This window comes from Nerophis ophidion, linkage group LG04 (assembly GCF_033978795.1).
Source record: "Nerophis ophidion isolate RoL-2023_Sa linkage group LG04, RoL_Noph_v1.0, whole genome shotgun sequence".
NCBI lineage: Eukaryota > Metazoa > Chordata > Actinopteri > Syngnathiformes > Syngnathidae > Nerophis > Nerophis ophidion.
Genome location: NC_084614.1, coordinates 85,367,417 through 85,388,779, shown reverse-complemented (window position 1 = coordinate 85,388,779; position 21,363 = coordinate 85,367,417). Strand labels below are relative to the sequence as shown.

Sequence of the window (21,363 nt, the reverse complement as noted above, 5' to 3'; positions counted from 1 at the left end):
TAGGGGCATGTAGAGTTGGGTGTCATCAGCATAGCAGTGAAAGCTAATACCGTATTTGCGTATGATGTCACCTAGCAGCAGCATGTAGATGCTGAAGAGTGCAGGGCCAAGGACCGAACACTGGGGAACTCCACACGTTACCTTAACATAGTCCGAGGTCACATTGTTATGGGAGACACACTGCACCCTGTCAGTAAGATAAGAGTTAAACCAAGACAGGGCTGAGTCTGATATACCAATTCGTGTTTTGATACGTTCTAATAAAATATTATGATCGACGGTATCGAAAGCAGCGCTAAGATCGAGGAGCAGCAACATAGATGACGCATCAGAATCCATCGTTAGCAATAGATCATTAGTCATTTTTGCGAGGCCTGTCTCCGTGGAGTGATTTGCCCTGAAACCGGATTGAAAGGTTTCACATAGATTGTTAGACGCTAAGTGTTCATTTAACTGCTCCGCAACAATTTTTTCGAGGATTTTTGAAATAAAGGGAAGGTGAGACACCGGTCGGTAAGATAAGAGTTAAACCAAGACAGGGCTGAGTCTGACATACCAATTCGTGTTTTGATAAAATATTATGAAAGTGTGTATCAAACTGGTAGCACTTCGCATGAATCAGTACCCAAGAAGTAGCTCTTGGTTTCAAAAAAGGTTGGTGAACTCTGCTGTATACAATCTGTTGATATTTCTTAAACGAAGCAAAACAATGTGGTCGTATATTTGATCGACTGTCGACTATGGACAAAATTCAGATTCGTCTCTAAAAATCCCGAGTGGGCTCGTCCGGTCTGACGATGACAAGGGAGGACTGTTGGAGGGGGCGTGGTCACAGGGTGCTGTGACGTGGGTCACATGACAGAGTTTGGACATATCAGCACGGGGCAAACAAGCGTATAAAGAGAGCGTGCGGTCGACTGCTGCTCATGTCGTCTTCGTGTTGACTCCCATGTTCCGACAAGCGTCGTCGCAGTCTAACGTGACCCGGCTGGGTCTGCTGGAGCGGGTGTTGTCGTCCAGCGTGACCTCGGCGGCCTGCTTGGCGTTCCTAGTCATCAACGTCGTGATGATGCTCACCTTGAGATGGAAACTCGTGTTCCGGGAGACGTCTCGCTACATCCTGCTCTTCCACCTCCTCCTGGCGGACACGCTGCAGATGGCAATCAGCCAGGTGTTGTACCTGCTGCACACGTACCGGATCATCCTCACCTACCCCCAGTGCGGCGTCCTCGTCATGCTGAATATCATGACCAATAACGTCTCTCCTCTGATACTGGTGTTGATGTCTCTGGAGAGATACGTGGCTGTGTGCCACCCTCTCAGACACGCTTCCATCATCACCGTCAGGAACACGGGGGCGGCCGTGCTCTCCGTTTGGATCTTGACTCTGCTTTACCTTGTCACTCTGCTCGCATTGTTGCGCTTTCACTTCGACCAGCTGGAGACTCTGATGATGCCCGAACTGTGCAGCAGCGACCGGCTATTTCCCCTGCTCGTGTTGTATCGCTACAGAACAGCTTACAACGGTTTTGTGTTCAGCTCGGTGTGCTTGCTCATTGTTTGCAGCTACATCGGCGTAGCGATGGCGGCCAGGTCCGCGTCGAGGAGTCAACGAGACAAGGAGTCGGCCCGTAAAGCTCAGCAGACGCTGCTGCTGCACCTGTTGCAGCTGGGCCTGATACTCTTGTCATGTAACCACTTCGCCGTCGTGGTTTTTTTTTACTCCGTTTTCCCCAGATTGATCTTTATACGAGTACAGGCCTTTCTGTTTGTGTGTTTTTTATTCTTGCCCCGATGTATGGCGTCCCTAGTCTACGGGCTGAGGGATCGGTCGATCAGAGTCGTCCTCACATCCTATCTCTGCTGTGTCAGGATTGAGAAAACCGTCAGAATCAATGGTAATCGATGTTTGTAAAAAGTGACTAACCAGCCATACCCAATTGGTCTAAGAAAGGGGACTAAGAACATGACATAACCTGTACATACTTTCAATACTTTATGTGTCCACCAAACGGTCCAGTTAGGTCCAGTCCACTTCAAGCATTAGTAAATCTTGGCGAGGAAGGAGGTTTAAAGCTTATTTACCTGAAAGGCCTACTGAAAGCCACTATTACCCACCACGCAGTCTGATAGTTTGTATATCAATGATGTTTTTATACACTTTACAAGAAATACACTGGCGGCAAACTCCGTGGTTGAATGTCAATCAAGTGACGTCTTACTGAAGATTGATTATCGCTAATTTTTAGGTCTATTTTTTTTAATGCCCGGCCGGCGATGGACTGACACAGCCTCCGTGATCGACTAATAGCTCGCGATCGACGTAATGAGCTCCCCTGGCTTAGAGTATCTAGTTAATAGATTGATTGATTGATTGAGGTCGATCAGAGTCGTCCTCACATCCTATCTCTGCTGTGTCAGGATTGAGAAAACTGTCAGAATCAATGGTAATCGATGTTTGTAAAAAGTGACTAACTAGCCATACACAATTGGTCTAAGGAAGGCGAGTAAGAACATGACATAACCTGTACATACCTTCAATACTTTATGTGTCCACCAAACGGTCCAGTTAGGTCCAGTCCACTTCAAGCATTAGTAAATTTTGGCGAGGAACCTGAAAGGCCTACTGAAAGCCACTATTACCCACCACGCAGTCTGATAGTTTGTATATCAATGATGTTTTTATACACTTTACAAGAAATACACTGGCGGCAAACTCCGTGGTTGAATGTCAATCAAGTGACGTCTTACTGAAGATTGATTATCGCTAATTTTTAGGTCTATTTTTTTTAATGCCCGGCCGGCGATGGACTGACACAGCCTCCGTGATCGACTAATAGCTCGCGATCGACGTAATGGGCACCCCTGGCTTAGAGTATCTAGTTAATAGATTTATTGATTGATTGAGGTCGATCAGAGTCGTCCTCACATCCAGTCTCTGCTGTGTCAGGATTGAGAAAACTGTCAGAATCAATGGTAATCGATGTTTGTAAAAAGTGACTAACCAGCCACACCCAATTGGTCTAAGGAAGGGGAGTAAGAACATGACATAACCTGTACATACCTTCAACACTTTGTGTCCACCAAACGGTCCAGTTAGGTCCAGTCCACTTCAAGCATTAGTAAATCTTGGCGAGGAAGGAGGATTAAAGCTTATTTACCTGAAAGGCCTACTGAAAGCCACTACTACCCACCACGCAGTCTGATAGTTTGTATATCAATGATGTTTTTATACACTTTACAAGAAATACACTGGCGGCAAACTCCGTGGTTGAATGTCAATCAAGTGACGTCTTACTGAAGATTGATTATCGCTAATTTTTAGGTCTATTTTTTTTAATGCCCGGCCGGCGATGGACTGACACAGCCTCCGTGATCGACTAATAGCTCGCGATCGACGTAATGGGCACCCCTGGCTTAGAGTATCTAGTTAATAGATTTATTGATTGATTGAGGTCGATCAGAGTCGTCCTCACATCCAGTCTCTGCTGTGTCAGGATTGAGAAAACTGTCAGAATCAATGGTAATCGATGTTTGTAAAAAGTGACTAACCAGCCACACCCAATTGGTCTAAGGAAGGGGAGTAAGAACATGACATAACCTGTACATACCTTCAATACTTTATGTGTCCACCAAACGGTCCAGTTAGGTCCAGTCCACTTCAAGCATTAGTAAATCTTGGCGAGGAAGGAGGTTTAAAGCTTATTTACGTGAAAGGCCTACTGAAAGCCTCTATTACCCACCACGCAGTCTGATAGTTTATATATCAATGATGTTTTTATACACTTTACAAGAAATACACTGGCGGCAAACTCCGTGGTTGAATGTCAATCAAGTGACGTCTTACTGAAGATTGATTATCGCTAATTTTTAGGTCTATTTTTTTTAATGCCCGGCCGGCGATGGACTGACACAGCCTCCGTGATCGACTAATAGCTTGTGATCGACGTAATGGGCACCCCTGGCTTAGAGTATCTAGTCAATAGATTGATTGAGGTCGATCAGAGTCGTCCTCACATCCAGTCTCTGCTGTGTCAGGATTGAGAAAACCGTCAGAATCAATGGTAATCGATGTTTGTAAAAAGTGACTAACCAGCCATACCCAATTGGTCTAAGGAAGGGGAGTAAGAACATGACATAACCTGTACATACCTTCAATACTTTATGTGTCCACCAAACAGACCAGTTAGGTCCAGTCCACTTCAAGCATGAGTAAATTTTGGCAAGGAACCTGAAAGGCCTACTGAAAGCCACTACTACCCACCACGCAGTCTGATAGTTTATATATCAATGATGTTTTTATACACTTTACAAGAAATACACTGGCGGCAAACTCCGTGGTTGAATGTCAATCAAGTGACGTCTTACTGAAGATTGATTATCGCAAATTTTTAGGTCTATTTTTTTTAAATGCCCGGCCGGAGATGGACTGACACAGCCTCCGTGATCGACTAATAGCTCGCGATCGACGTAATGGGCACCCCTGGCTTAGAGTATCTTGTTAATAGATTGATTGATTGATTGAGGTCGATCAGAGTCGTCCTCACATCCAGTCTGTGCTGTGTCAGAATTTAGAAAACTGTCAGAATCAATGGTAATCGATGTTTGTAAAAAGTGACTAACTAGCCACACCTAATTGGTCTAAGGAAGGGGACTAAGAACATGACATAACCTGTACATACCTTCAATACTTTATGTGTCCACCAAACGGTCCAGTTAGGTCCAGTCCACTTCAAGCATTGGTAAACCTTGGCGAGGAAGGAGGTTTAAAGCTTATTTACCTGAAAGGCCTACTGAAAGCCACTACTACCCACCACGCAGTCTGATAGTTTGTATATCAATGATGTTTTTATACACTTTACAAGAAATACACTGGCGGCAAACTCCGTGGTTGAATGTCAATCAAGTGACGTCTTAGTGAAGATTGATTATCGCTAATTTTTAGGTCTATTTTTTTTAATGCCCGGCCGGCGATGGACTGACACAGCCTCCGTGATCGACTAATAGCTCGCGATCGACGTAATGGGCACCCCTGGCTTAGAGTATCTAGTTAATAGATTGATTGATTGATTGAGGTCGATCAGAGTCGTCCTCACATCCTATCTCTGCTGTGTCAGGATGGAGAAAACTGTCAGAATCAATGGTAATCGATGTTTGTAAAAAGTGACCAACCAGCCACACCCAATTGGTCTAAGAAAGGGGACTAAGAACATGACATAACCTGTACATACCTTCAATACTTTATGTGTCCACCAAACGGTCCAGTTAGGTCCAGTCCACTTCAAGCATTAGTAAATCTTGGCGAGGAAGGAGGTTTAAAGCTTATTTACGTGAAAGGCCGACTGAAAGCCACTATTACCCACCACGCAGTCTGATAGTTTATATATCAATGATGTTTTTATACACTTTACAAGAAATACACTGGCGGCAAACTCCGTGGTTGAATGTCAATCAAGTGACGTCTTAGTGAAGATTGATTATCGCTAAGTTTTAGGTCTATTTTTTTTAATGCCCGGCCGGCGATGGACTGACACAGCCTCCGTGATCGACTAATAGCTCGCGATCGACGTAATGGGCACCCCTGGCTTAGAGTATCTAGTTAATAGATTGATTGAGGTCGATCAGAGTCGTCCTCACATCCAGTCTCTGCTGTGTCAGGATTGAGAAAACTGTCAGAATCAATGGTAATCGATGTTTGTAAAAAGTGACTAACTAGCCACACCCAATGGGTCTAAGGAAGGGGAGTAAGAACATGACATAACCTGTACATACCTTCTAGTTAATAGATTGATTGATTGATACTTTTATTAGTAGATTGCACAGTTCAGTACATATTCCGTACAATTGACCACTAAATGGTAACACCCCAATAAGTTTTTCAACTTGTTTAAGTCGGAGTCCACGTTAATCAATTCATGGTACTAGGGATGCACCGATTAATCGGTAACCGAGTATATTCGACCGAATATGGCAAAAAAAGCCAGATTCGGCCTTCGGTGGAATGAGTTAAGAACAAGGCCGAATAGTGGCGTGTGACGCAATTTTTTTGACGCAATCAACCAACGTGCGATGACTTTGGGATATGTTGTGTACCTGTATAAGTGTATGAGGTTACAAGCACACACTTAATTGAGATTTAGTGGGGCCTCTGTTTACATTATTAGCATATCTACTGTGGCTAAGCAGACTTTTGCTAAAAGGACAATAATTCATTTGTTGTGGGTTTATCCACTTTAATGCACTTTATTTTTTTTTTGGAATGCATGTTTTGTGTGAAGGCCTAATATAAATGAAAAACTGTGTGCTTTTTTTGAAAAGCAAAGGCTACTGGAATATTAAAAAAATGTCAATATTCAATAAAAAAATACTTTATTTGAAAAACATGTCTAAATATTTATTCTAGGCTATTTATCAATCACTCAATCAATCAATGTTTATTTATATAGCCCCAAATCACAAATGTCTCAAAGGACTGCACAAATCATTACGACTACAACATCCTCGGAAGAACCCACAAAAGGGCAAGGAAAACTCACACCCAGTGGGCAGGGAGAATTCACATTCAGTGGGACGCCAGCGACAATGCTGACTATGAGAAACCTTGGAGAGGACCTCAGATGTGGGCAACCCCCCCCCTCTAGGGGACCGAAAGCAATGGATGTCGAGCGGGTCTAACATGATGCTGTGAAAGTTCAATCCATAGTGGCTCCAAGACAGCAGTGAGAGTCCCGTCCACAGGAAACCATCTCAAGCGGATCAGCAGCGTAGAGATGTCCCCAACCGATACAGGCGAGCGGTCCATCCTGGGTCCCGACGAGCGGTCCATCCTGGGTCTCGACTCTGGACAGTCAGTACTTCATCCATGGTCATCGGACCGGACCCCCTCCACAAGGGAGGGGGGGACATAGGAGAAAGAAAAGAAGCGGCAGATCAACTGGTCTAAAAAGGAGGTCTATTTAAAGGCTAGAGTATACAGATGAGTTTTAAGATGAGACTTATTTATGCAATATTAAAAAATTTTTTGAAAAACTGCATTCATTATTCGGTATTCGGTATTCGGTCAAGCGTTTAATGTAAATATTCATAAAAATAAAGAAAATCCTATCATTTGGGGGTCACATCTTTATGCGGGATCGTTCCTCCAACGCAGACAAGGACACGTAAAGGTAGGATTTGATTGAATAAATAATACACTGTACTAAACAGACAGAAACAAACGAAAGAACGGCGTGCCGAACGCACGGGAAGCTAAGGCTAAGGCTTAGGACAGAGTCTAAAACAGGAATACGTAACTGTTGCTTACCGCAAACAAGGAACCCAGGAAAAGTGATCAAAAAGGGCAGGCTTGAATATTGTCTCTTGATTGGACAAGAGGCAGTAGGAAATCATAAGTAACCATAGTGACAAAAAAAACAACAAGGAAGTGCAACCAGGAACTAAGGAAGTCCAAAACTAACAGCAAATAGCTCGGTTGGTAGAGTGGCCGTGCCAGCAACTTGAGGGTTGCAGGTTCGATTCCCGCTTATGCCATCCTAGTTACTGCCGTTGTGTCCTTGGGCAAGACACTTTACTCACCTGCTCCCAGTGCCACCCACACTGGTTTAAATGTAACTTAGATATTGGGTGTCACTATGTAAAGCGCTTTGAGTCACTTGAGAAAAGCGCTATATAAATATAAAGTAGAGTAAATAATTCAACTTAACATAATCATGACACATCCAAAATAGGTGTAGCGCCTGTACTGTATGTTCACGTCCTGTTTTGTATTCGTAGCACAATTTACGTCAATGAGTTCTAGATTGAATTGAATTATATTTATATAGCGCTTTTCTCTAGTGACTCAAAGCGCTTTTACATAGTGAAACCCAATATCTAAGTTACATTTAAAGCAGTGTGGGTGGCACTGGGAGCAGGTGGGTAAAGTGTCTTGCCCAAGGACACAACGGCAGTGACTAGGATGGCGGAAGCGGGAATGGAACCTGCAACCCTCAGGTTGCTGGCACGGCCGCTCTACCAACCGAGCTATAACCGAACGAGCTGTAACGTATTATTTTCGGGGAGACCCGGAAATAATACGTTACAGTAATCGAGACGAGGCGTAACAAACGCATGGATAATGATCTCGGCGTCTTTAGTGGACAGAATGGAGCGAATTTTAGCGATATTACGGAGATGAAAGAATGACGTTTTAGTAACGCTTTTAATGTGTGACTCAAAGGAGAGAGTGGCTTTCGCTTTGCATACTAGAGTTTTAACTTGCACTTACAGATGTAGCGACCAACTGTAGTTACTGATAGTGGTGTTACGAAGTGTTCCTGAGCCCATGTGGTGATATCCTTTACACACTGATGTCGGGTTTTTTTGCCGCCTGAGGGATCATGGTCCGTAATTTCAGTGATTTCGCCAGATTCTCTGAACCTTTTGATGGTTTTACGGACCGTGGATGGTAAAATCCCTAAATTCCTTGCAATAGTTCGTTGAGAAATGTTGCTCTAAAACTGTTCGACAATTTGCTTACAAATTGGTGACCTTCACCCCCATCTTTGTTTGTGAATAAATTAGCATTTCATGGAAGCTGCTTTTATACCCAATCATGGCACCCACCTGTTCCCAATTAGCCTGCACACCGGTGGGATGTTCCATATAAGCGTTTGATGAGCATTCCTCAACTTTATCAGTATTCATTGCCACTTTTCCCAACTTCTTTGTCACGTGTTGCTGGCATCAAATTCTAACGTGAATGATTATTTGCACACACAAAAAAAAGTTTATCGGTTTGAACATCAAATATGTTTCCTCCATACAAACAGTGTGACGGCCGTTTGAATGCAAGGCATACTTGGTCAACAGCCATACAGGTCACACTGAGGGTGGCCGTTTAAACAACTCTTAACACTGTTACAAATATGCGCCACACTGTGAACCCACACTAAACAAGAATGACAAACACATTTCTGTGGAACATCTGCACCGTAGCAAAACATAAACACAACGGAACGACGCCCTTGCTGCACTAACTCTTGCAGGACGCTACAATATACACCCCCTGCTACCACCAAACGCCCCTCTCCCCCCCGTCTCCCGAATTCGGAGGTCTCAAAGTTGTCAAATATGGGTTACATGTCCTTAGGCAGGTTTCACTGCAATGACGCACTTTTGGTAGCCATCCACAAGCTTCCGGTTGAATTTTTTGACCACCCCTCTTGACAAGTGGTGCAGTTCAGCTAAATTGTGGACTTGTTTCTTCAGCATTGTCCACACGTTTAAGTCAGGACCCAACCTCCGGGTTGTCCTGGAACAATTTGGAGGTAATCCTCCTTTTTCATCGTCCTATTTAGTCTGTGTAAAGCACCAGTTCCTTTGGCAGCAAAACAGGCCCACAGCATAATACCACCACCACCATCACCATGCTTGACAGTAGGTGTGGTGGTCCTGGGATTAAAGGCCTCACCTTTTCCTCTCCAAACATATTGTTGGGTATTGTGGCCAAACGGTTCCAGTTGTGTTTCATCTGACCACAGAACTTTCCTCCAGAAGGTCTTATCTTAGCGGTATAGCTCGGTTGGTAGAGCGGCCGTGCCAGCAACTTGAGGGTTCCAGGTTCGATTCCCGCTTCTGCCATCCTAGTCACTGCCGTTGTGTCCTTAGGCAAGGCACTTTACCCACCTGCTCCCAGTGCCACCCACACTGGTTTAAACCTAACTTAGATATTGGGTTTCACTATGTAAAGCGCTTTGAGTCACTAGAGAAAAAGCGCTATATAAATATAATTCACTTCACTTATCTTTGTCCATTGTATAAATTACTGGAAACTCAAGACAGCCATGACATTATGTTCTTTACAATTATATGTAAACTTTTGACCACGACTGGAGGTATTAATTTATTATTGTTTTTCTATTCTGCGATGAGGTGGCGATTTGTCCAGGGTGTACGCCGCCTTCCGCCCAATTGTAGCTGAGAAAGGCACCAGCACGCCCCCTGGCAACTCCAAAGGGAATAAGCGGTAGGAAATGGATGGATGGATGTTTTTCTATTTATTTATTTTTTTGCACCATGACTAGATAAGGTTGTTTGCATCGGATCATTTAAGTGATCAAAGGTCATGGACCTGAATCATTCACGTTCTCCAATAGATGGCGATATAATTGCAGCGTCATTGTTGTTAGACTATTGCTACGAACCCAATCTCCGTGTGGGTCGGATTAAACTTGTGTCATGACACACACAAATGAATGCAAGGCATACTTGGTCAAAAGCCATACAGGTCACACTGAGGGTGGCCGTATAAACAACTTTAACAGTGTTACTAATATGTGAACCCACACCAAACAAGAATGACGAAGACATTTTGGGAGAACATCCTCACCGTAACACCCAGAACCCCTTGCAGCACTAACTCTTCCGGGACGCTACAATATACACCGCCCGCTACCCCCTACCCTCCCCCCACCTCAACCTCCTCATGCTCCACATTTCGGGAGAACACCCGCACCGTCACACACCATAAACACAACACAACAAATACCCGGAATCCCTTGCAGCACTAACTCTTCCAGGACGCTACAATTTGTCGGCGGGCCGTGGTTTGTTAAAAAGTAAAGTTCAAGTACCAATGATTGTCACACACACACTAGGTGAGGCGGGATTATTCTCCACATTTGACCCATCACCCTTGTTCACCCCCTGGGAGGTGAGGGGAGCAGTGAGCAGCAGCGGTGGCCACGCCCGGGAATCATTTTCGGTGATTTAACCCTCCAATTCCAACCTTTGATGCCGAGTGCCAGGCAGGAAGGTAACGGGTCCCATTTTTATTGTCTTTGGTGTGACTCGGCCGGGGTTTGAACTCACAACCAGTTGATCTGCCGTCTCTTTTCTTTTTCTCCTCCGCCCCCCTCTCCCTTGTGGAGGGGTGCGGGGGGCACAAGTCCGGCGGTGGCCATGGATGAAGTGCTGGCTGTTCAAAGTCGGGACCTGAGGTGGACCGCTTGGGGACATCTCTGTGATGTTAACCCGTCGTCGTTTGGGATGGTCTCCTGCTGGCCTTACTATGGACTGGACTCTCACTATTATGTTAGATCCACTATGGACTGGACTCTCACTATTATGTTAGATCCACTATGGACTGGACTCTCACTATTATGTTAGATCCACTATGGACTGGACTCTCTCTATTATGTTAGATCCACTATGGACTGGACTCTCACTATTATGTTAGATCCACTATGGACTGGACTCTCACTATTATGTTAGATCCACTATGGACTGGACTCTCACTATTATGTTAGATCCACTATGGACTGGACTCTCACTATTATGTTAGATCCACTATGGACGGGACTCTCACTATTATGTTAGATCCACTATGGACTGGACTCTCACTATTATGTTAGATCCACTATGGACTGGACTCTCACTATTATGTTAGATCCACTATGGACTGGACTCTCTCTATTATGTTAGATCCACTATGGACTGAACTCTCACTAATATGTTAGATCCACTATGGACTGGACTCTCATTATTATGTTAGATCCACTATGGACTGGACTCTCATTATTATGTTAGATCCACTATGGACTGGACTCTCACTATTATGTTAGATCCACTATGGACTGGACTCTCACTATTTTGTTAGATCCACTATGGACTGGACTCTCACTATTACGTTAGATCCACTATGGACTGGACTCTCACTATTATGTTGGATCCACTATGGACTGGACTCTCACCATTATGTTAGATCCACTATGGACTGGACTCTCACTATAATGTTAGCTCCACAATGGACTGGACTCTCACTATTATGTTAGATCCACTTTGGAATGGACTCTCACTATTATGTTAGATCCACTATGGACTGGACTCTCATTATTATGTTAGATCCACTAAGGACTGGACTCTCACTATTATGTTGGATCCACTATGGACTGGACTCTCACTATTATGTTAGATCCACTATGGACTGGACTCCCACTATTATGTTAGATCCACTTTGGACTGGACTCTCACACTATTATGTCAGATCCACTATGGACTGGACTATCACTATTATGCTAGATCCACTATGGACTGGACTCTCACTATTATGTTAGATCCACTATGGACTGGACTCTCACTATTATGTTAGATCCACTAGGACTGGACTCTCACTATTATGTTAGATCCACTATGGACTGGACTCTCATTATTATGTTAGATCCACAATGGACTGGACTCTCACTATTATGTTAGATCCACTATGGACTGGACTCTCACTATTATGTTACATCCACTACGGACTGGACTCTCACTATTATGTTAGATCCACTATGGACTGGACTCTCACTATTATGTTAGATCCACTATGGACTGGACTCTCACTATTATGTTAGACTCACTAGTGATTAAGGCCTATATAAATAAACATTGATTGATTGACTGACTGTGGACAAAATGCAGATTTGACCTTAAAAATAATCGTTTATTCACGTTGTCTCTTGCGCTCGTCCAGTCTGACGATGACACGGGAGGACTGTTGGAGGGGGCGTGGTCACAGGGTGTTGTGACGTGGGTCACATGACAGAGTTTGGACCAATCAGCACGGGGCAAACAAGCGCATAAAGAGAGCGTGCGTCGGACTGCTGCTCTTTTAGGGCTCCATGTTGTCTGCGTGTTGACTCCCATGTTCCGACAAGCCTTGTCGCAGTCCAACGTGACCCGGCTGGGTCTGGTGGAGCGGGTGTTGTCGTCCAGCGTGACCTCGGCGGCCTGCCTGGTCTTCCTCTTCATCAACGTCGTGATGATGCTCACCTTGAGGAGCAAACGGGTGTTCCGGGAGACGTCTCGCTACATCCTGCTCTTCCACCTCCTCCTGGCGGACACGCTGCAGATGGCCATCAGCCAGGTGTTGTACCTGCTGCACGCCTACCGGGTCATCCTCACCTACCCCCAGTGCGGCGTCCTCGTCATGCTCACCAACCTCACCAATGACATCACCCCTCTGGTGCTGGTGGTGATGTCCCTGGAGAGATACGTGGCGGTGTGCCACCCTCTCAGACACGCCTCCATCATCACCGTCAGGAACACGGGGGCGGCCGTGCTCTCCGTTTGGACTTTCTCGTTCCTCCAGGTTCTCACCGTGGTGCTCATACTGCTGCGGTTTCCCTTCGACCAGCTGGAGACTCTGAAGATGCCCGAGCAGTGCAGCAGCTCCAGCATCATCCTCCTGCCCCTGTCTGATCAATACCGAACGGGCTACACGGGGTTTCTGTTCGGCTCGGCGAGCTTGGTCATCGTCTGCAGCTACATCGGCGTGGCGGTGGCAGCCAGGTCGGCGTCCACGGACGGGCAGTCGGCCCGTAAAGCCCAGAAGACTCTGCTGCTGCACCTGTTGCAGCTGGGCCTCACCGTCCTGTCTGCGCTCTACAACACCACTTTGATGTTTATGGCCAGGGTCACCCCGTGGGTTACTTTTATACGAATGCAATCTTTTATGTTTGTGTGTTTTTTCTTCATGCCCAGATGTATGGGCTCGCTCATCTACGGCCTGAGGGATCAGACCATCCGAGCCGTCCTCATGCACTATTTCTGCTCTCCGTCCAAAGTGGCGGTCGCTCACGTCAAAGCTGTGATCGCGTCCTGACGGTTCTCTACAGCAGCTTGCTTTTTCCCTTTCTGTGCGACATTGTGTCGCTTGGGACTGCCGTCACTCATTACTTAATCCCCACCTTCATGTCCAGTGTGATATCTGTGGTAAAAAAAAATAAATCACGATTAGAACGGCATATTAAAAGCCAACATAAGCTGTCAGGTTTAAGCACCGAACTATCTATTAAACAGGACAAGAAGCAAGGAATCAAGCAGAGACAGATTTGAATTTTGCTCATGAGGAGAAAGGTATGGGGCTGCACATTCAGTTACAGTCTTCCACCACGCTCTGAGGTACAGCCCCCACGCTCCCCTCTTTATTTAGGAGTTCCCTAGTTACATCGCGCTTTGACAGGCGGTGTCAACAGCAGCTTACTTTTTCCCTTTTTTGTGCGAAATTGCGTCGCTTGGGACTGCCGTCACTCATTCATGTGCAAACATAATCCCCACGTTCATGTCCAGTGTGATATCTGTGGTAAAAAAAAAAAATCACGATTAGAACGGCATATTAAAAGCCAACATAAGCTGTCAGGTTTAAGCACCGAACTATCTATTAAACAGGACAAGAAGCAATAAATCAAGCAGAGACAGATTTGAATTTTGCTCATGAGGAGAAATGTATGGGGCTGCACACTCACTTACAGTCTTCCACCACACACTGAGGTACAGCCATTGCGCTCCCCATTTTGTTCAGGAGTTCAGTTCCCTAGTTACATCGCTGAAGTTACCGGTTCGGATGGGCGGTGTCAACAGCAGCTTACTTTTTCCCTTTTTCGTGCGAAATTGCGTCGCTTAGGACTGCCGTCACTCATTCATGTGCAAACATAATCCCCACGTTCATGTCCAGTGTGATATCTGTGCTTCTCTTGGTAAAGGAAAAAAAAAAATCACGATTAGAACGGGATATTAAAAGCCAACATAAGCTGTCAGGTTTAAGCACCGAACTATCTATTAAACAGGACAAGAAGCAAGGAATCGAGCAGAGACAGATTTAAATTTTGCTCATGAGGAGAAAGGTATGGGGCTGCACACTCACTTACAGTCTTCTACCACACACTAAGGTACATTCACCGAGCCCCCTTTTTTATTTAGGAGTTCCCTAGTTACATCGCGCTTGGACAGGCGGTGTCAACAGCAGCTTTCTTTTCCCCTTCTGTGAAATATTGCGTCGCTTGGGACTGCCGTCACTCATTCATGTGCAAACATAATCCCCACGTTCATGTCCAGTGTGATATCTGTGCTTCTCTTGGTAAAGGAAAAAAAAAAATCACGATTAGAACGGGATATTAAAAGCCAACATAAGCTGTCAGGTTTAAGCACCGAACTATCTATTAAACAGGACAAGAAGCAAGGAATCGAGCAGAGACAGATTTAAATTTTGCTCATGAGGAGAAAGGTATGGGGCTGCACACTCACTTACAGTCTTCCACCACGTTCTGAGGTACAGCCACCGCGCTCCCCTCTTTATTTAGGAGTTCCCTAGTTACATCGTGCTTGGATAGGCGGTGTCAACAGCAGCTTTCTTTTCCCTTTCTGTGCGACATTGCGTCGCTTGGGACTGCCGTCACTCATTCATGTGCAAACATAATCCCCACGTTCATGTCCAGTGTGATATCTGTGGTAAAAAAAAAAAAAAATCACGATTAGAACAGGATATTAAAAGCCAACATAAGCTGTCAGGTTTAAGCACCGAACTATCTATTAAACAGGACAAGAAGCAAGGAATCAAGCAGAGACAGATTTAAATTTTGCTCATGAGGAGAAAGGTATGGGGCTGCACACTCAGTGACAGTCTTCCACCACGTTCTAAGGTACAGCCCCTGCACTCCCCTCTTTATTTAGGAGTTCCTTAGTTACATCGTGCTTGGACAGGCGGTGTCAACAGCAGCTTTCTTTTCCCTTTCTGTGCGACATTGCGTCGCTTGGGACTGCCGTCACTCATTCATGTGCAAACATAATCCCCACCTTCATGTCCAGTGTGATATCTGTGGTAAAAAAAAAAAAAAATCACGATTAGAACGGGATATTAAAAGCCAACATAAGCTGTCAGGTTTAAGCACTGAACTATCTATTAAACAGGACAAGAAGAAAGGAATCAAGCAGAGACATATTTAAATTTTGTTCATGAGGAGAAAGGTATGGTGCTGCACACTCACTTACAGTCTTCCACCACACTCTGAGGTACAGTCCCCACGCTCCCCTCTTTATTTAGGAGTTCCCTAATTACATCGCGCTTGGACAGGCAGTGTCAACAGCAGCTTTCTTTTCCCTTTCTGTGCGACATTGCGTCGCTTGGGACTGCCGTCACTCATTCATGTGCAAACATAATCCCCACGTTCATGTCCAGTGTGATATCTGTGCTTCTCTTCGTAAAGAAAAAAAAAATCACGATTACAACGGGATATTAAAAGCCAACATAAGCTGTCAGGTTTAAGCACCGAACTATCTATTAAACAGGACAAGAAGCAAGGAATCAAGCAGAGACAGATTAGAATTTTGCTCATGAGGAGAAAGGTATGGGGCTGCACATTCACTTACAGTCTTCTACCACACACTAAGGTACATTCACCGAGCCACCTTTTTTATTTAGGAGTTCCCTAGTTACATCGCGCTTGGACAGGCGGTGTCAACAGCAGCTTACTTTTTCCCTTTTTTGTGCGAAATTGCGTCGCTTGGGACTGCTGTCACTCATTCATGTGCAAACATAATCCCCACGTTCATGTCCAGTGTGATATCTGTGCTTCTCTTGGTAAAGAAAAAAAAAATCACAATCAGAACGGGATATTAAAAGCCAACATAAGCTGTCAGGTTTAAGCACCGAACTATCTATTAAACAGGATAAGAAGCAAGGAATCAAGCAGAGACAGATTTGAATTTTGCTCATGAGGAGAAAGGTATGGGGCTGCACACTCACTTACAGTCTTTCACCACACACTAAGGTACAGCCCCCGCGCTCCCCTTTTTATTTAGGAGTTCCCTAATTACATCGGGCTTGGACAGGCGGTGTCAACAGCAGCTTACTTTTTCCCTTTTTTGTGCGAAATTGCGTCGCTTGGGACTGCCGTCACTCATTCATGTGCAAACATAATCCCCACGGTTCGAGTCCAGTGTGATATCTGTGGGAAAAGAACAGCCACTTCAGTTCCCTTTTGTAAATATGTAGGCTTGGTTGGGATCACTGGTGGCGTAAACATCATTCCAGATTTGATTATATGGCTTCTGGTGTTCTATTTCTAATACATTCACAAGTATTCATATTTTTTTATTGTTTTAAAGACATTCTGGAAAACACAGGAAGGTGGTCACTTATGTCATGTAAGAGTAATCCTACTTCAATGTTTCTTTCAATCCTTTTTGTAAATATAAATAAAAAAACCAAGAGTTTGACTTTTACATGAACAGTAAAAAAAACTTATTAAAATGTTTGTTTTTAACCTTTAAAAAAAGCATTGAGGGAATCATAGTAGTTATAATAGCAATAAAATAGAAAATAACAGAATCAACGAAAAAAACCCTAAGAATCATAGCAGTAATAATAGCATTAAAATAGAAAATAACAGAATAAAACTAAACGAAAACCTAAGAATCATAGTAGTTATAATAACAATAAAATATAATATAATAGTAGCAATAAATAAAATAACACAATATAAATTAAAAAAACCCTCAGAGTTTGACTTAAACATGATCAGTAAAAAATAAAAAACTTATTAAAAATGTGTGTTTTTAACCTTTAGAAAAACCACAGCATTGACAGAATCATAGTAGAAATAATAGCAATAAAATAAAAAAATAACTGAATAAACAAAAAAACAACTAAGAATCATAGTTGTACTAATAGCAATAAAATAGAAAATGACAGAATAAAACCAAACAAAAACCTAAGAATCATAGTAGTAATAATAGCAATAAAATAGAAAATAATAGTAGCAATAATAGCGATAAATAAAATAAAACAATATGAATAAAAAAACAAATAATTTGACTTTAATATGAACGGTAAAAAACACTTATTAAAAATGTGTGTTTTTTAACCTTTTGAAAAAAAAAAGCATTGAGAATATCATAATAGTAATAATAGCAATAAAATAGAAAATAACAATAAAACTAAACACAAACCTAAGTATCATAGTAATAATAATGGCAATAAAATAGAATATAATTGTAGCAATGATAGCAATAAATAAAAAACCACAATATGAATAAAAAAACTAAGTTTGACTTTAACATGATCAGTAAAATAAACCTTATTAAAAATGTGTGTTTTTAACCTTTAAAAAAAACATAGAATTGAGAGAATCATAGTGTAATAATAGCAATAAAATAAAAAATAACAGAATGAACAAAAAAAAACCAACTAAGAATCATAGTTGTACTAATAGCAATAAAATAGAAAATAACAGAATAAAACTAAACAAAAACCTAACAATCATAGTAGTAATAATAGCAATAAAATAGAAAATAATAGTAGCGATAATAACAATAAATAAAATAAAACAATATGAATAAAAAAACCTAAGAGTTTGACTTTAATGTGAACGGTAAAAAAAACTTATAAAAAATGTGTGTTTTTTAACCTTTTAAAAAAAACATAGCACTGAGAGAATCATAGTAGTAATGATAGCAATAAAATAGAAAATAACAGAATAAACCCCTCAAAAAACCCATAAGAATCATAGTAGTAATAATAGCAATAAAATAGAAAATAACAATAAAACTAAACAAAAACCAAAGTATCATAGTAATAATAATAGCAATAAAATAGAATATAATTGTAGCAATAATAGCAATAAATAAAATAACACAATATGAATAAAAAAACCTAAGAGTTTGACTTTAACAAGATCAGTAAAATAAACCTTATTAAAAATGTGTGTTTTAACCTTGAAAAAAACATAACATTGAGAGAATCATAGTAGTAAAAATAGCAATAAATTAGAAAATAAAAAATAAAACAAAAGAAACCCCTAACAACTATAGTAGTAATAATAGCAATAAAATACAAAATAACAGAATAAAACTTTTAAAACACCCTAGGAATAATAGTAGTGATATTAGCAATAAAATAGAAAATAATATTAGCAATAATAGCAATAAATAAAATACTACAATATGAATAAAAAAACCAAAGAGTTTGACGTTAATATGATCAGTAAAAAAACCTTATTAAAATGTGTGTTTTTAACCTTTAAAAAAACATAGCATTGAGAGAATCATAGTCGTAATAATAGCAATAAATCAGAAAATAAAAGAATATAACAAAAGAAACCCCTGAGAATAATAGTAGTAATAATAGCAATAAAATAACAGAATAACCCTTTTAAAACACCCTAGGAATAATAGTAGTGATATTAGCAATAAAATACAAAATAATAGTAGCAATAATAGCAATAAATAAAATAATACAATATGAATAAAAAAAACAAGAGTTTGACGTTAACATGATCAGTAAAAAAACCTTATTAAAAATGTGTGTTTTTAACCTTTAAAAAAACATAGCATTGAGAGAATCATAGTCGTAATAATAGCAATAAATCAGAAAATAAAAGAAGATAACAAAATAAACCCCTAAGAAATATAGTACTAATAATAGCAATAAAATACAAAATAACAGAATTAAAGTAAAAAAAACAACCTAGGAATAATAGTAGTGATATTAGCAATAAAATACAAAATAATAATAGCAAAAATAGCAATACATAAAATAATACAATATGAATAAAAAAACAAGTTTGACGTTAACATGATCAGTAAAAAAACCTTATTAAAAATGTGTGTTTTTAACCTTTAAAAAAACATAGCATTGAGAGAATCATAGTCGTAATAATAGCAATAAATCAGAAAATAAAAGAATATAACAAAAGAAACCCCTGAGAATAATAGTAGTAATAATAGCAATAAAATACAAAATAACAGAATAAAACTTTTAAAAAACCCTAGGAATAATAGTAGTGATATTAGCAATAAAATAGAAAATAAGAGTAGCAATAATAGCAATAAATAAAATAATACAATATGAATAAAAAACCTAAGAGTTTGACTTTAATAAGAACGGTAAAAAAAACGTATTAAAAATGTGTGTTTTTAACCTTTAAAAAAACATAGCATTGAGAGAATCATAGTCGTAATAATACCAATAAATCAGAAAATAAAAGAAGATAACAAAATAAACCCCTAAGAAATATAGTAGTAATAATAGCAATAAAATACAAAATAACAGAATAAAACTTTTAAAACACCCTAGGAATAATAGTAGTGATATTAGCAATAAAATACAAAATAGTAGTAGCAATAATAGCAATACATAAAGTAATACAATATGAATAAAAAAACAAGAAATTGACGTTAACATGATCAGTAAAAAACCTTATTAAAAATGTGTTTTTAACCTTTAAAAAAACATAGCATTGAGAGAATCATAGTCGTAATAATAGCAATAAATCGGAGAATAAAAGAATATAAAAAAAAAGAAACCTCTAAGAATTATAGTAGTAATAATAGCAATAAAATGAAAAATAACAGAATAAGACTCTTAAAAAACCCTAGGAAAAATAGTAGTGATAGTAGCAATAACATAGAAAATAATAGTAGCAATAATAGCAATAAATAAAATAATACAATACGAACAAAAAAACCCAACAGTTTGACGTTAACATGATCGGTGAAAAAACCTTATTAAAATGTGTGTTTTTAACCTTTAAAAAAACATAGCATTGAGAGAATCATAGTAGTAAAAACAGCAACAAATTAAAAAATTAAAAATAAAACAAAAGAAACCCCTAAGAATTTTAGTAGTAATAATAGCAATAAAATTGAAAATAACAGAAGGGAGGCCACGAGGAAGACCCAGGACACTTTGGGAAGACTATGTCTCCCGGCTGGCCTGGGAAGGCCTCGGGATTCCCCGGGAAGAGCTGGACGAAGTGGCTGGGGAGAGGGAAGTCTGGGCTTCCCTGCTTAGGCTGCTGCCCCCGCGACCCGACCTCGGATAAGCGGAAGAAGATGGATGGATGGATGAATCAATGTTCAATGAATTATTGACCTACTAAAGGCTCAAATTATTTCACATTAAATACTACACTTTGAGATAAATAGATAAATATTGCATATTTTGTATGTTTGCCATAAAAAAAAAAACATTTATTTTTTTTATGACTAAAGTGCATTAAAAGATCAAACCAAAAATTAGGGAAAATTATGTATAAATCAACAAAAATTGCTCTAGAAAGTAAGTGGAAAGTAAAACAATTAAAGAAATAATAATTGCATATTGTGACGTTATTGGTAGGAGTGGACATTGTATCCCATCTCCACTCACGGCTAAAAGTCGTCTGCTTTAATCGCATAATTACACAGTATTCTGGACATCTGTGTTGCTGAATCTTTTGCAATTTGTTCTATTAATATTGGAGACGTCAAAGAAGAATGCTGTTGTTGCTGCCTTTAGCAACCAAAACACAGCTGGTGTTTCTTTGTTTGTTGTGAAGCTTTACAATGGAACAGAGCGGTCAAACGAACATGTTTCTCTACCACACGTCAACCGGCAGGTTTTGGTGAGCAAAATTGTGGTAATAAGTCGGCTCTTACCGGAGACATGAGCGGAGCTTGTGTCCTCCTGCAGCTGTCAAAGGCTCCTCCGTGGCTTCCGTCAGAGACACTGGCGGTCACCACACCCCTCAGACTTTCAGGTATGACTTTATAATCTCACTAAAACACTAGTAACACAATAAGCAG

At 41.0% G+C, this 21,363-nt stretch overlaps 2 protein-coding genes across 2 annotated transcripts; both read left to right on the top strand.

The window, feature by feature from the left end:
- The first annotated feature begins 949 nt into the window (after nucleotides 1-949).
- On the top strand, nucleotides 950-1,915 carry LOC133550488 (odorant receptor 131-2-like). The gene has a single exon (XM_061896468.1). It carries the CDS (start codon nucleotides 950-952, stop codon nucleotides 1,913-1,915), a length of 966 nt encoding a protein of 321 aa, XP_061752452.1.
- A 10,749-nt stretch (nucleotides 1,916-12,664) lies between these two features.
- LOC133550487 (odorant receptor 131-2-like) lies at nucleotides 12,665-13,624 on the top strand. Its single transcript, XM_061896467.1, has one exon. The coding sequence runs from the start codon at nucleotides 12,665-12,667 to the stop codon at nucleotides 13,622-13,624; it is 960 nt and encodes a 319-aa protein (XP_061752451.1).
- The last annotated feature ends 7,739 nt before the right edge of the window (nucleotides 13,625-21,363 follow it).

Bases quoted from the DNA above. Each gene is read 5' to 3' on its own strand.
- LOC133550488 (XM_061896468.1), top strand. From the start codon at position 950: ATGTTCCGACAAGCGTCGTCGCAGTCTAACGTGACCCGGCTGGGTCTG.
- LOC133550487 (XM_061896467.1), top strand. From the start codon at position 12,665: ATGTTCCGACAAGCCTTGTCGCAGTCCAACGTGACCCGGCTGGGTCTG.